Source organism: Diadema antillarum, unplaced genomic scaffold (genome assembly GCF_040938485.1).
Source record: "Diadema antillarum isolate AM-2024a unplaced genomic scaffold, OU_Dant_1.0 seq00000938_RagTag, whole genome shotgun sequence".
Lineage (NCBI taxonomy): Eukaryota > Metazoa > Echinodermata > Echinoidea > Diadematoida > Diadematidae > Diadema > Diadema antillarum.
Window position 1 is genome coordinate 78131 of NW_027271789.1, and position 16949 is coordinate 95079.

At 35.9% G+C, this 16949-nt stretch overlaps 1 protein-coding gene across 1 annotated transcript; it reads right to left on the bottom strand.

Annotated features, from left to right (window-relative positions):
- Positions 1-49: 49 nt before the first annotated feature.
- On the bottom strand, positions 50-5026 carry LOC139741607 (uncharacterized). The gene is made up of 4 exons (XM_071652187.1): positions 4983-5026; positions 2554-2685; positions 1642-1818; positions 50-942 (listed from the first exon to the last, which is right to left on the bottom strand). Exons 2-4 carry the CDS (start codon positions 2651-2653, stop codon positions 716-718), a joined length of 504 nt encoding a protein of 167 aa, XP_071508288.1. The 5' UTR covers positions 2654-2685; positions 4983-5026; the 3' UTR covers positions 50-715.
- Positions 5027-16949: the final 11923 nt, after the last annotated feature.

The window sequence follows — 16949 nt, forward strand, 5'->3', positions numbered from 1 at the left end:
ATGTTTCATTATAGAAATCATTTACATGTTTCTATAATCATTCTTTTTTTTTTACTGTATAAGCTTTAACATAACTCAGGAAAGTGACTTTAAAAAAAGGCTAAAAATGATTATTCATATTTAGCCCAACATTAGCATTTTACAAAATCTGGCCATCTTGTTTGTTTGTTTGTTTTTTACATGTACGTATACATGATGCCCGCCGACAACTATTAGTCGACCATGTCTACAGCACCGTCTCAAATTCAAATTGCTATCACACACGCTAGTCATATGTTTTTGGTCATAAAATGTTGAAGAAGTTTGTAGTATTTACATCGTGATAAGATCATCCAAAATACTAACCATATCGACTTTACATCAACTCAATCATAACGCATGTCATTTCCCCCTTGAGATCAAAACGGTCGTGATTAATATAGTCTATGGATCAGAGAGGCAAACTTCCATTGTGAGAGGGTTGCAATTATTATTGAGGTGTTGTACTTAGGCCTACAGCTACCATAGCTCCAACTGAGATCATCATCCCTGATTGGTTTCCTGTCATAAATATCATAATTGCTGAAAGTGCATATTGCGTGACAGAATCATTGCACTCTGACCCTGTCTTGCAGTGCTTGACCTGAGAAGAACTCTTTATAGGCAAACAGGTATATTTGTTGATCTATTTCCATGTGAAGCAAGAATTCCAGAACAGCGTCCTGTGTGCAGTACATTAATGGCATTGAAAATCCATGTCCACATAATTGACTCCGGTGAGCGGTTCACAGCACACTTCGCACTCGGCTACCAAATCGGCAAAACTGTAGACGAGATTGTCATGTGCGCAGTCAAATTTGATGTCCATCTTGGCATGGTAATCGAAGGACTGTGCTCGGTGGCGAAGGTTATCTATCTCCATTTGTTTCCGCTGAATTTCCGATTTCAAACGCTTTATTTCTTCTGTCAACAAGAGAGCATCAAACATTAAATTGAATGAAATATTGATTACAAGCTTTTTCGATCATGAGCATGCATTATAAACGTTGCCAAGGGTCTTACGTGTAAAATCGGAAATACAATCACTCTTTTCATTCAAGAGAGAGAGAGAGAAAAAAAAACAGGTTTGTGAAACTGAGGTGTATTGCAATACTACGTGGAAGTTTACATGGATTAGGCATCAGTGATTCTCGAACCGAGGCACTGATTATACGTACGTACATATCACAGTTTCTTCGCTTAGAGAAATGAACTTTGTAAAAAAGTTGTAAACTCAACATGACACTTTCCCATGTTCAAACGATGTCTTGAAATTGACCGACACCACAAGTCATACAGCCTGAGAGTTCGTCATTGAAAAAAAAGGTCTGTGAGTCATACAGCCTATGAGTTCGACACTGGCTCCACGAGTTCGACATAACATCACGAGGCTTAATGTGTCGGTCTCATGGGCCTTTTTTGCTTGGTGTCGAACCGATGGGCTGTAATAAAACTCATGGGCTGTATGACCCATGGGCCGTATGGACTCGTGGGCTGTATGATTCTTGGGTGCCAATCTTGTGACATGCATCACCCATCATAATTATAGAGCATTACTTCATGGGATAGCCATAGATACGACAAAACAAGCTTTCCTAACATTACACACTTCGGCCGTCTTACCTGATTCTTCTCCATGCTCGCTGATATTTATTTCAGGGTCTGACATCTCCGATGACAAGGATAACCTTTCATCGTCGTCCTCATCGTGGTCATCGACGCCTTCCTCCTCATCTTGAAGTAGAGCGAGTGAATTCAACTCCTGCAACAACCCCTCAGCGCCCTTTGCGACTTTGTTATCTTGTGAGAATGAAAATAATGTGGTAATGATCATAGAATGATAGCGAAGTTTGTAGTGAAAAAAAAAAAGAAAATGGTCTACTTCTCCCGACAATGAAGAAACTCGAAAGCTGCAATCATGAAATAAATATCAAAGACATTCATTATGTTCATACAAAACTAAAAATACAATTAAATTGTACTAATAGTATAAGGTATAGTAATCAATACAATACTTAAAAGGTCGGGTGTTTGGAAAGACAGAAAACGAGAAAGGTGATCAAGTTGTGAACGGCAGCACTGACCAGGAAAAGAAATACATAATGACCATCATGAACTAGATCCATTACATGGCGAGAATAACGATATTGGTTGTTAACAAAGAAAGGTACACGATCTACGAAAACGAAATTACAGAGAGAGGGAGAGAGCGAGAGAAGGGGAGAGAGGGAGAGCTAGAACATAGATTTTAAAAACAGAAAAAATGGAAGTGTCGGCCGACCGAACCTTAAACTGCAGCTATATACAGACAATGGAGTCTTTACCAAGATTTCATGCTTCTCATTACTAATTCAAATTTCAAAACAAACACACACACACAAAAATCATCGAAATTTTGTAGGTATTCACCATACAGGATAACCATATCACTATAGTGTAACCTACTTTGACCTCGAGCTGTAAAATTTCGCAAGTACATGTACAGTACAGAAATATTGGAGGATAGAATGATACTTTCACTGATTATATTCCTACCTTTTTCTTGCTCATGACTCACACGTCCTGTGTTTGGTCCTCCAACGCCTCCTTCATCTGTCAAATCTACCTGTGAGGTTGAAGAGCTTTCGTTGTCCATTATCAGGATACAAGGATTTGTCGCCGCTTACACTGTTGCCGAGTGAGCCAAGAAAGAGTTACACAGGTATAGTTCCATCACACAGAAATGAAAAGAAACAAACAACCACTAAAGCTGCATATAGTTTTTGATAAGATCATTAAAGTTCTTCATTTTTTTCTTTCCTGGTAACCACTTATTAGGATAAGAATATAAGGAACAATAAATATTTTTCCCAGCAAAATTTGATCGAGGGCATAAAGGAAAAAATCACATCAGATAGAATCCAATTACACCGGCCAGCTACACTCGTTGATAGTTACGTTCCCTGCACAATAATTAGTCTTCTTCTTTGCTTGTGTGTATAGTCCTGAAAAGCAGAATCCTTCCTTCGAGGGGGAAAAAAGTGATAAAGGGATATCGTACACACATCCCCGCCAAAAATATTACCATTTTGATAGACACATACGTTTACTACACAAGAGGTAATTGACGACATTGAAATAAGTGCTGTTTTCATAAATTCGTGGTACATGATTTACGATCTTATCATGCAGACACATTTTATTAAAAAACTCATGATGCATGTATAGAGTAAACTTTTACGAGCACGTCAATGAAAAATGGATCAAATCGGAAAGAGATAAGGGAAGTTATCAAATTGTGAAGTTTCGCTAATTTTCACAAGAAAAACATGCAGTTCTTGAACGGTCAATATGAATATGCACACAGTGAACTGATGAATTTGTCATGTAGTTTGTACGTAAAATCCCGAATTTTGAACTTTATGTTCAAACGCGATTATACCCAGTCTCAAATCCTGAACTGATCATTACCATGAAGTTATTCAGCCAGGAGTAAAGTTATATTTCTACACTTTTATAGCAGAAGAATTACATTTTCGTCATTTTTTTCTACATGATCAATGGAAAATTGTGGAGTGATGATATCATTACTTCGCTCATTGCATACCGATCCCGTACACAGCGATACTACTCAGTACCTCTCTGCATGTTGCATACTCAACTTTTCGAGAAACGGTTTGCAAAAAAAAATAGAAAAAAGAAAGAAAGAAAGAAATCATAACTGTTTACTTTTAGTCCGATTCTGATCAGGTTTCCACTGTTGTGCTTATAAGATGTTATTACTCTTTCCTTTCAGACAACTCTAACTGGTCGGGATCAATTCCCCTTTAACCCCATGTTTGCCATCTTTTTTCCTTGTTAAGAGGTATGGCGCCTATTTGTGTGAAAGTTGTGCACGTTATTTTGACTCATTGGCACAGCAATGGTTAAGGACCTTCGGATAGTCTGGTGACGTCGCGATGACGTCGCGATGACGTCGTGTGAAACCGTATTTCATACTAGTCAGCGTAATGCCTGATCGGTTCAGACACCCACACCCACACCCACACCTACACCACACAATGTGTGTATTATAAGTGTGATATTAGTAATGGAAAGTAAACAATGCATGACGCGGTGGTCTTTGCATAGCTGTCATTTATAACTGAATGGCACATCAGGGGACGTAACACTCCTTCAAACAATGCAGGGCTCGCTGTACACCCCCCACCACCACCACCACCACTGATATGGTGGAATTCATACTCGTAACTAATGATAATGTTAACACAACGGAGGAAACCCACGACAATCACATGATCTTGTTGAAAATCTTTTCGCACCCAGAAAGCTAGATTGACACATACGTCCAAAGAAGAATATGTAGGCCCCTATACATTCTTCTTGATGTTCATTCACGAACGATGAAGACATACAAAACAATATACTATCTGAGTACGATCATGGAGCTATAGCTCTATGGTATGACCAACAAAAAGCCCGAGGTTCGTGCAACTCATCATCGTGTAACAATGCTACTCAGTCAGTGTTTAACAGCTGATGATAACAAGTACATGTGCGTTTGAATCATGTGTATATTGTTATAAAGGGGAAAATCCACATGAAACAGTACACACATGTCGTTTGGGCGAAAGTAGATTTACTGGTGAAAGCAGGAAAGGGGTATGGACAGGGTGGATACATATAGGGATGGAATAATTGTGTACGGGTTCGAATATGAGGGAAAGGGCAGTCTATTGCCCATTGGGAGTGGTGCTATACAATGGGTTTGAGCTTGATGATAGGCAACGACAAGGATAGGAGATGGGGCTATATTTTGAGAGTCGAGTATGAATGTAATTCAGAAACCGAGATAATTCATAAGAGAAGCGGGTCCAGACTCTCGGCGATCAATAATGATTTCAGAAATTTAGTCTTTTCAAGATACATTCGCCACCGACCAGATGGTATCAAGTAACGACAACAATTTGTTTTGTTCAACTTACCTTTACTGCTTCCCGACACTTCACGAACGATAAAATCGAATGGATCGAGGCATATTATGGAGAAAGAGACAGGTTCTGCGAACAAGTAGTTTTCGAGTTACTATTGCGACGTATTATTATGGGGATTCCCCACTACTGTTTCAGCTTCACACATTGCGAACTCGCACGTATTATGAGATATACATAAGATAGAGATTATTACTGGCAGGCAGTATGAGGTACATCAAAGGCTGTATTACTAGTATTTGTTTATTCAAAGCAACACAGCACACGTACACACGTCGTATGCATACACCAGGGAGGTGGAAGATATTTTTGGTCCACCTCCCTGCATACACAAATCTCCTTCCCGGTATAGCGTGTAGTAGAGTTTTGGCAATCATGCAGTCATGACATGCCTTGAATACCGCCATCATCGGCCTCAGTTTGTCAATGAATAATACGTATACTTTAATATTATGCACTGAATTGGGAGGATGCCGTTACAGTGTTTATCATAAAATGTTTTCAAAATTTTTTGAATTTTGAAAATCAATCAAGTTGGCCAATTCAAACACTATATTCATGTCATGTAGGCGTATATATATATATATATATATATATATTTATATATATATATATATATATATATATATGTATACATACATATATATATATATATATATATATATATATATATGTATACATATATATATTGTAGTTGTTCCGCGTATTGGCAGTACTAGAAATAGCAATAATAAAGTCACAACAGAGGAATGCAGGGAATGCATTAATAGCCAATCTTGATTTAATGAATAATCCGAATTTTCGAGGAACCTTCCTCTTCTTCAGGGATGACAGTGCTTCGTCATCCCTGAAGAAGAGGAAGAAGAGGAAGGTTCCTCGAAAATTCGGATTATTCATTAAATCAAGATTGGCTATTAATGCATTCCCTGCATTCCTCTGTTGTGACTTTATTATTGCTATACATATATATATATATATGTATATATATATATTTTATATATATTATGTATATATGTATATATATTGTGTATATATATATTATATATATATATATAATATATATATGTGATAATATATATCATATATATATACATATATATATACATATATATATATATATATATATATATATATATATATATATATAATGTTAAGTTAGGGAGAGAAAATGCAAGACAACAAAAGATATGCTTTTAAGAAAAGATCGGCGGAGACAGTCTGATGGAGAAAAAGGAATGCGTGTGTGTGTGGGGGGGGGGGGGGTGGAGGGGGTCACTGATTCGAGGAGTTTCTTGGGTGTATAAACAGAAATTGTCTAAGTCTTGACTGTGTATGTTTCTGAGGAGTATACTGTACTTTGCTCGCTTTACGGCACTTGCGTTACGATCTGGTGTGCCCTTTCTTTAACCGGGCTGTTATGTTTTCGACCTACATTATGAAAATGTGACATTTCATCGCTTGTGTGTGTGTGTGTGTGTGTGTGTGTGTGTGTGTGTGTGTGTATGTGTGTGTATTTATTTTTTTTTTTTACTGTAATGACACTTCCCCGGGTTTTTTTTTTGGGGGGGGGATGGAGGGGGTATTCGTTTAGCGTCAACCTTTTAAAGTTGCATATTAAAGTTTAGGGAGTTTCTCTACTTATAGAATGTAAAATCCTCATTGTTCTGAGTCATTTACGAAACTTTGTATGCTTGGTCTGCTTCGGTGACAGCATCACTGCTTCTCAATAAACCATTTCCTCTACTATCAGCCACCAACTCAACTCTTATTGGTAATTACGATATTGACTTGGTTGGATGATGAGGTCCGAAGACAGATTCGCCTGACAAGCTTTGTCTTCTTTCAGCTCATCTCTGTTTGTTCACAAGGTAACCTAGAAAGTGGCAGACAACCACCAGACTTCCAAGGTGAATGGTACCGAGTGAAAGTTTTCAAATCTTCTTTCTCTGTTTTTATTTTTTTTTTGCCAATGTGTATATACATGTTAAACAACCAATATGATGATAACACGTTCTAAATCATCAAAGTGCTCGTACACTATAAGTCATATAAACATTCAAATATCACCATCGCAAGAAAGCTCCTGTTAATGTAATATACATACTTCAGTACAGATTTATGTGCACTCCATTCACTGAGCATCGGTAATGATGATAATCATCCAATAACCTTACTCCGTTTATGACTCCCTATAATTAAGGACAATGCAATGCATGATCATTGTCATCTTTGGTAAAGCAATTAATAGTCATTGGGGAAACCATTCTGCGCTATTTAATGGGAGGGAGGGGAAGAGATTGTAAAAAGCATAGGTCAGAAAAGAACAGAATTTTCATCAAATAAAATTATGCAGAATACCCGCTGCTATAAGGGATCACAACCATCGCTGGTAATCGGGCTGAAGCTCGGTAGTCTAGTGGATGTGACGCCTGTCTATAGCGATCAAGCAGGAAGTCATGGGTTCGAATCCCACTCTAGTGTTATGTGTGTCCATGATTTTTACGATGGCTTTTATTCTATGGACAGAATAATCGTTGTGTATGGACAGAATATTCGTTGTGTATTTAGGTTGATAAAGGGCAATTTGTCAATCAATAATTCTCATGTGCAAAAAACAAACAAACAAACAAATGCGCCATACAAGGTACACACTCTTTGAGACGATTATAAGTAAACAACATAAAACAGGTGAATCCTTAATATCGTCTAGTCACGACTGCGTGAAAACTTCAATTAATTTAGGCGTATTGCTTTAATTTCGCTCGTATACATATACATATACATATACATAAACATATACATATACATATACATATACATATACATATACATATACATATACATATACATATACATATACATATACATATACATATACATATACATATATATATGATACTTGGTACTTCAATTTATCTCTCCTCCGTGCGCAGTTTGAAAATCCCCAAATATAGAGAGTATATTATGTACCAATAGCCAGATTTAACGGTGCATATTTAGATCATTTGCACATTATTTGTTATTGGTATTTTGTGGTGTGTTTTTGTTTTTGTTATACGTGTGATCCACGTTGACAAGCCCCGCTTTCAGTACATCACTCTTTTCCATTGCTTTATTCATTTTTTTCTTGCAGAGTGTGCATTGCTTTCTCGTTATGTAATTATCCGTATACTCTGCCTTATGTTTTATGACTTGTATTTGTTTTTCTATAATCATTCATTGATATGAATATAAACAAATCTATATACTTTTTTTACAATTTTTGTTGTGTATTACTATGATTGATTGATGAAAATAAAATATATTTGAATTTAATTTAATCGAATTAATTGTAGTAGGGCAGATGGCCAAGGTCGACATTGTGATCGTTAAAGAGGTGAGAGCAGCCATCTTTGAACCCGCTGTTAATATCAAAAGCTTTTCTCTCAAGTTGTGAGTACATAATGGTACATGGCATGATTAGATCCATGAACGAAAGGCCAGACAAAAAACAAACAAAGCAAAACCGGAGGAACGCTTTGAGAGACACGCTTGCCATTACACTGTAAGAAAGCCGAGCTGCGGGGCCAACCGGCTTTGTCGTACTTTGAAGTGAAGTCAACTCCATCCAAGTACAATAATTAACGATGCTAAATGGAGTTGAACCTAATGAACAAAATGAAAGTCGAAGTGCAGGGCGCAACAATCGTGCAATATAACGAAAGTAATTGATCACAATCATGTAATTAGCAAAGACCGAAACGATGGAGAGGGAGGGGAGGGGGCTGTGGCGTGGAGAGGGAGGGGGAGGGGACTGTGGCGTGCCACCACCTCAACGTTCTGCCATGCTCTATACATAGCCTAGTACTTGTCTCAATTGTGATCTGTACATGCATCTTCCCTATTTTTATTTAAATCTTGACTGAAAAAAAAAGGAAAGGAATGAATTGTATCTGTGACATTACACTACTGTAGAGTTATTGAATTGACAACTTAGCAGTTATACACAATTATGAGGATTGAAATTAATCAAATATCTGCTACAAAAATTATTCTTATCTTACAAACTATTGATATAGTGAGTCAATGATCGACTCCCCATCGGGTTCACTTAATCTTTTTGAAACTTGAGATTAAGATTTCACGTACGTTTTGTATTATTTTTTTTTCGATTTATTAAACGTCAATTTTTTTTTATTCACATTCCATATTCCACATTTCGTACAAGTTTTATATTCCATTTGATTTGAAGCAGAAATGTTTTTCACACAATGGTCAGTTTGAACCAATAATGCACAAATGTATAAGGACATATAATTAACGTGTAATATGAGGAACCCACTAAAAAGCAAAGCTTGTAGGATGTGGGTTCCAAAAATATAACATAGGGTTTTAGTACAGTATATCAAAGTCAGAAGTGACGTAACATGCAAAATTCAAAATATCGAGAATATTACAATGTTTACGGGATGTACAAAGTATAGTATATAATGTTTTATTATTAACTTATGGTATAAATGCTTTAAAAAGTAGCAAGTTAATCAAACTGGTGAGGTCATCCGACCGAGGCATCATTTAAATATATGCAAAAAGAAAAAAAATTTAAGCGATTACGGCAAAATAATTACACATAGGATTTTAGAAAATTGGCTTTGAGATTTTTCTTAAAGGAGCTTAAAGAACTTGAGTGCAACCGAACCGAATCTAACTCATTCCAGAAAGAAGGGCCGGTAGATGTAATTGTCTTAAGGGCTAAAACTGTACGAACAGGGGAAAAATGATAGGATTCACTGTGTCTTGTAGGGTAAGTATGAATATCACTGTTTTTCACAAACATTGAGGAAAATATACTCAATACTCTAATCAATTAGAATGTTAAGGAGACTTAAACGCTAAAGACATTCTTGATTTATGTAAATGCACACCTATACACACACACACACACACTCACACACACATACACAATATATGAATTATGTGTATACAGTGCATAGCCATAATATATGATACAGCACCTAAAATTGCACAGCGCAGACGACTTTTCTTGCATAGGCCTACATGTTTATTGTTACGTCAAAATATGATTATTATACACTATGTGTATTCCTGGTCACATACGTAATAACTATAAAACACGCATGAATGTATGAATGTATGTATACGAATGTGTGTGCTTGTGTGTGTGTGTGTGTGTGCGTGTGTGTGTGTGCGAATGTATGAATGTATGTTTAGGAACATATGTGTGTGCGTGTGTGTGTGTGTTTGCGTGCTTGTGTATGTATTTTTTACCGAAGAACCAAAATTAGAAAGCATTTAACTGAAGCTTACTTTTTTCCTTATGGTAGCGTGGATACAGGAGATACTTTGGATTATGTCAACCTTTTTCTTTTCTTTTCTTTGTGATGATGGAAATAAATAAACTATTGAATTGAATTGAATTGAATTACTCCTTGCTCTAGTTTAGCAAATGATTTCATAGCGTTATTTTAAATGTATTTTCTACAAATTTTGATACGGTAGGTAAATTGTCTTCATAGATCTTTTTTATCAATTGTTTAAGATGGATTGGCACGACAAGGTCATCTTCGCAAGCAGCAGCATCAATTTCTCTCCCTCTTTCCATCTATTTCTATACCTGTCTCTATCAAACATTCTATCAATTTGTACACCTGTGTCTTTCCTATCTATCCACCTATCCTTTCATGATTTTCATCCCTTTCCCTCATTTGATATGCATGACAACAGATACATACGTCACATCGTCAGTGACCAATGAAAATCATTTTCTCCCGCAAGCAGCTCTCATTTACTTTAACACTGCGGAGCGTCGCTCACCTTGGAGATCGATCAGCGCTAACATGTGAAAAAGTTAATTAATAAAGGGAAAGACGTTGGCTGAAAATTGTTCGTCGGTCGAGTCGATCTCTCCCAGACGATGGCGAACTGAATGAGACGGTGACTGTCGATAGAGGGACGGAGAAGTCACTGCAGTGTCTACAAGCAACTCACGAGTGACAGTGTGGCCTGGGCTGCTCGCCAAAACATTCAGTTACATCCAAGAGCCTGTGTTTAACAGGGGCACAATTTGCAGCGAAACAGTTTGTTCGCTGCTACTTGAAAGGTGCTAATAAGTATTTACAATAATCAAATACTCAAACAACCGGAGCGAAGTTGTCTTCTCGGGCATGATAGCCCACTACTCTTTGGAAAGATGTCTCCAGGCTGATCAAATACCGGCGTTTCACGTGGATTTTATGTCTAGCAGCAACTTCAGAGAACTGACAGGTAAAGTTCCATTTTGTGTGTGTTTGACAATGCTATAGGGATTTCAAGGGTTTAGAATAGTAACAAGATATATTTTCGAAGCAGTTAAAGCCAGTGATCCTCTTTCAGCATCCAGAGATAACTTACTGTCCTAGTAATAGATCGTCAGAGTGTACTTATATCAACTCGTAACACTGGAGTCTCTGACCTTTTCTCTGGTCCCTTAGGTTAACTTTTGATGAATTAAGAGAACCTACCTGATCGTTTTAATGAAAGATTTGTCTTTTGTCTAATATTTGTATCGCCTTCCATGGCTTAACTTATATACAGCAGTTTGCTTTCTCCTGTGCCTTGTTGTTATATCATATAGCTTGGCAAAGGAGAACGATAGAAGATTAGAATGAAGTTTTTGAACTCTTCTTATTATGTGGGTCAGAAATTGTTCTCTTATTATTTATCACATGACTTTAACTGACAGAGGGATGGGAACATGCCTCATTAATGTAAGATTTACAATTATTTGAAATGCAGCAAAGTTATTTCTGGTATATTATGATTCACTAAAATACACACACACTCACACACACACACGTGATATAGAATTATATATATCTATATTAGTACTTAAAACAGGGCTCGACATCAACTTTTTGCTCGTTCAGACCACTAAAAGATTTGAATCTGAAATTTTGGTGATCCAAAAAACGAAGCGTAGTGGTCCGAAATAAAGGGAAATAATTATAAGAATTCCTTCACAATTTTAGCTGCCCGATCGGGTCGTCGAAAAATAACCTTTTTGGAAGTTTGGTGGCCCGACATCAATTTTCAATGGCCTCGGGCCACTGGGCCATCGCTAATGTCGAGCCGTGCTTAAAATGATGTACTCAGTATAGGCCTACCGTTTGTATTCTTATATTTTATCAAATATACTTTGCTTTATATAGCGCTATTGTTGATATCTCCATGTTGTATAAGAAGTTCGTTTGAAAAGAAACCTAGTGCTGGTGGTTTCACTTTGCATTTTTTCTATTTCTTATGCTTTATCTTTCTTGAATCTTCATTTTAATAATTGCATCCTCAACATTGGCTTAACGGCCGTTTTATGTTTCAAAGACGGAGGATATTCTTCATGCAAGGCCAACTTTCAAGGATTTCCTATAAACTCGGTTAGAAAACAAAAAAAAAAAAACAACCACAAAAAGTAAATAAGAAATATTGATAGATAGATTGATTGATTGATTTGAATTTATTTCCTTTGTTTTTTCACAGAAACAAGAAACAAACACAACTGAGTCACAATCATTACTACAACACAAAAGCATTTGTCTTTTTTTTTTTGAAGTACAAAAATAATCGAAACGTCTAATAACATTTTCATTTGCAACAAAAATGGTAAATAAGTAGTGACCATCAGAAGTGGAGGAGTCTAAATCAAAAGTACAGCTTGAACTTGTTAGGTCCCCGAAAATTAAATCTCATCATAGTTAGGCAATTAAGCAAATAACAATTATAGAGTACAACATGTACGTATATGTCAGGATAGCATGAAGAAACTGAAGCTCCGTATTATGAAACAGAGAGAAAGAGAGAGAGAGAGAGAGAGAGAGAGAGAGAGAGATGGGAAGAGAGGATACGAAATAAAGGGAATAGATAAGATAAGTTGAGATTAGAGGTTTTTTTGTTTGAATATACCTTATACTTGTACCTCTCGCCGCAAGATTCAGTTGGTTTCACTTTTTTCCACTGCATATGTTACTTAGGAAATATTTGTAACACTTTCATGATACTGCGTGTCACCATAACTGCTTCTCTTTAGATGAAGATGAGGATTTGATATAAATACAAATCCTTAAATTTAAAGTGGGGTTATGTGATAAAGGTGTGAGAAAAGTGATGCAAAATCATTGAAGCATATTATATCATTTTTTTTTAGTCTGCGGATACACAGAAGGAAATAAAGTCACTCTCGTTGATTTTGCTGCTCTTAAAAAAGTAAAACAACGAAAAAGAGGAAAATACTCACCTCATTGGGGTGCAGCAAAAGATAAGATGAGATTTTTTTTAATTAAAAGCTTATATACGCAAATCTAAAGGTAAAAAATCATATTTCATTGTTTTGAATGATGAAAAAATCCGCCTTAGACATTTTGATTGTCCTTATAAAGATATCGAATGTATTTGAAAGAGATGTACAAACTCGATCGACTCAAATATGAATCCGTTTTGTTGAAAATTTGGAGAGACAGTAGGCCTGCAAAATCCACCGACAGAATAGGTGAAAGACAGAAGAGGCAAAAGGATGGAACAAAGGGGAAAGCAAACACTGCACCACGCATTTTTCTTTTCTTATGATTGATTAATGAGACAGCATATCAAACGTAAATTGGTGTCACAAGGACATTAAACACGTCCATGTATGCTTGAAAGGACATGCCCTTGGAATCCATATGCTAAAATAATGTACAAGGCTTTTCACATTGTTTGTCCACGCGGGAGTCGACGAATGGCTGTCAATACTTTCTGCTATTAGATTAATACCTCCGTACATTCGAAGATAAACATGATGATGAATCCTGACATAGATTGAGTCCTGACATAGATTCGTCTTCCCCAGTTTTGATGTGCCTGTAAGAATGTGATTGTGAAAGTAATACCATTTGGTGTATTGACTTTAGTGTTCCATTGATTTCTGTCATCGCTAATGAAAAATAACGTAGTCTAGTTTCGACTCTCAAAGCTTGTTGTTGTTTTTTAACCCTTATATGGGATATGGGCTTGGCCTTTACTCGACATTCTTCCGCGGTCAAATCGAAACAGTAATGTATAGATAATGCCTATACTAGATTATACTGGTAATCTACCGTAATCTAGTATTTGAACACACATACTCGCACACACAGACAAACACATAGATGATATATATATATATATATATATATATAGGGATATATACGACATATACACAAGAATTTATATTTGTATATACATAAATATATCAATGTATATATATATATATATATATATATATATATATATATATATAGGCCTATATATATATATATATATACATGTATATATATATATATATATATATATATATATATATATATATACATTCATCATCAGATACATTCATACTCCAAACACCCAGAGTAAAACATGGATGGGGTGATCGTGCTTTCTCCGTTATGGGACCAAAATTGTGGAATCAGTTACCTATTCAGTTAAGGGAACTGTCATCTACAGAGTCATTCAAATCCAAACTTAAAACTTATCTGTTCCTCTCACACTGAGGACTGTAATTACCGTATGACATTAATGTTGGATCAATATTGTATTTGTGATTGGTATATGTTGTATTCTTTATTTGGTATATATTTGTTTTTGTTTACCAATTTCTTCTTTGTTGAAATATTTGAGTAATTAATGTATATGCATGTAAATATTATGATATCTTTTCATTTTTGAAGCGCCATGAGCACTGAAAAGTGGACCTGTGCGCTATAGAAGTAGCCACTATTATTATTATTATTAATATATATATAGAGAGAGAGGGAGAGGGGCAGATGTATAATAGATAAATATCTATAGGATATATTATGTACATTGGGTTTTGTCATCTTTTGAGAGTATTAAAGATGTGAAATTACAAAGTATTATAATTCCATAGCTTATTGTTTTGTTTTATGTTCAATATTTCTATCCCATGCATCTCCGTTTATGTTCATTTATTTTCTATCATCCCATGTGTGTGCGTGTACAGGCAATAATGCTGAGAAAAACATAGAATGTCAAAAGCTTCTACAAATCTGGTATCCTGCGACATCTTTTGTTTTTGTCATCATTTTGTTACATATACAATATAGGAAAACTTTGAGCAAAGAAAATGGTCTTCCATCCCGATGGAAACCCATTTTCTTTGCTCAAAAGTTTTCACTTTTTATCATTCGATTCTGGCCAGTTTTCCCTTTGTTTTTGTATATATATATATATATATATATATATATATATATATATATATACATATATATGTTATAATATATATATATATATATATATATATATATATATATATATACATATCAATAATTACTTGTGACTGTAGGACAAATAAGATGAGTTCCATTACTTAGAGGTACACTCTCTGTCTAAAAACCTAACATAAAAACAGGAGAAAGGCGACAGACAGCAATTAAAGCCCTAATACAGTTAGATAAAGCCGAACAAACTACAAAAAGCATACTAATGAGTGATTGACACAAGACAGACGCACCCACAAAAAGTAAACGGCATACGCCATGGAAGTCAGACAGAATGTTATACAATGTATCTGAATGTGGTCGCGGAAACACAAGGAGAAAGAAATCCACTGAGTATTCAATTGCCTAATTTTGGAATGCCCTCTGTTAAAATGATGGTATATGCCCGAAGTGGTAACATAATGATTTAAACAAAATACACGTACGTAGCATAATTTCCTTCAGACGATATCAAGCTTTCAGTAACGTTTCACATTAATTTTCTGAATATATTTAGTTTGGTGTGTCCTCTTTCGTAGTGTCAGTTTTCTGCGGGATATTTTGCTCTTCTGTATAGGGACTATTCTTCCTGTATTTAGTAATTATATCCTTTGTATGCTCTATTCAACTTTTCATGTCTAATGATAAACTAACCAATGCAAAGGGATTACCATAAACACTAGCTTTAACTGTGATTAGTATTTCACGCAAAGTGATAATTTCAATGAATTGAAATTTAAAAGTGGAAATTCATTTCATCATGAAAACCAATGTCCGAAATGTCGTTTACTTGAAAATCTCTCTCTGGCTGATATATACGCATGACCTGTGTGTCTATTTGTGTTTGTGTGATGTGTTAGTATGCAATCGTCCCGGCAATATCGTATCAAGGACGACCTAAAACGAAGTGTCTTTAGACGAGCGAGTTTCTACATCTAATTGTTGCCATAGGCGCCCCTTGTTTCCGGATAATTGATCAATACATATTTCGTCATTTCATCATTTTGGTGAAAGGCAAGACGGGGACACAATGCTATAATCCCGTACCCTGTGATTGCGTTGTAGTACAGCGACTCAATCCAATTGGTAGTGAATTAGATTAATAAGCACTAACAGGTATAGTGACTAAATTGCCTTTGTTTGTCGGGGTTGAGGGTCACGAGTTCGACAAAATTATATATACGAAATGAGTAATTTTCCAGCAATTAGTTAATCGAGGGCCGTTCTCTGATTAGTGAAACTAACATTTGATTGGCAGTCTTGGTCAGTGGTTCTTGGGAAGCATATGAATATACGCAGTCCGCCTATACCTCCTCCCCCTTCAATAATCATACTTGCCTCTGGGCCTGTCATTACATCGTCATCCCTTTTCAGGCTTTCAGATTACATTTAAAGGAAACTTCAGGATGAATTTTGCAATTTTGCAATTGAACATCTATTAATATTGGTCATACTGATGGGCAGAGAGTCTCAGAATTAACAGTAATGGAGATGGGAAATAAGAATGTTTTCAAAGTTCATAACAAATCGCAATGAACAAGGGTGATGACATAGCAGCTTCACATATGAATGTACAATCGGTAATCAAGGAAACAGGACAAAAGAAGAATGAAAGGATGTTTTGGGTTTTTCAGAGTATTGGTTCACCTGCCAAAGGAACTCAATAACTTCCACAAATCTATACATGACACTATACTGT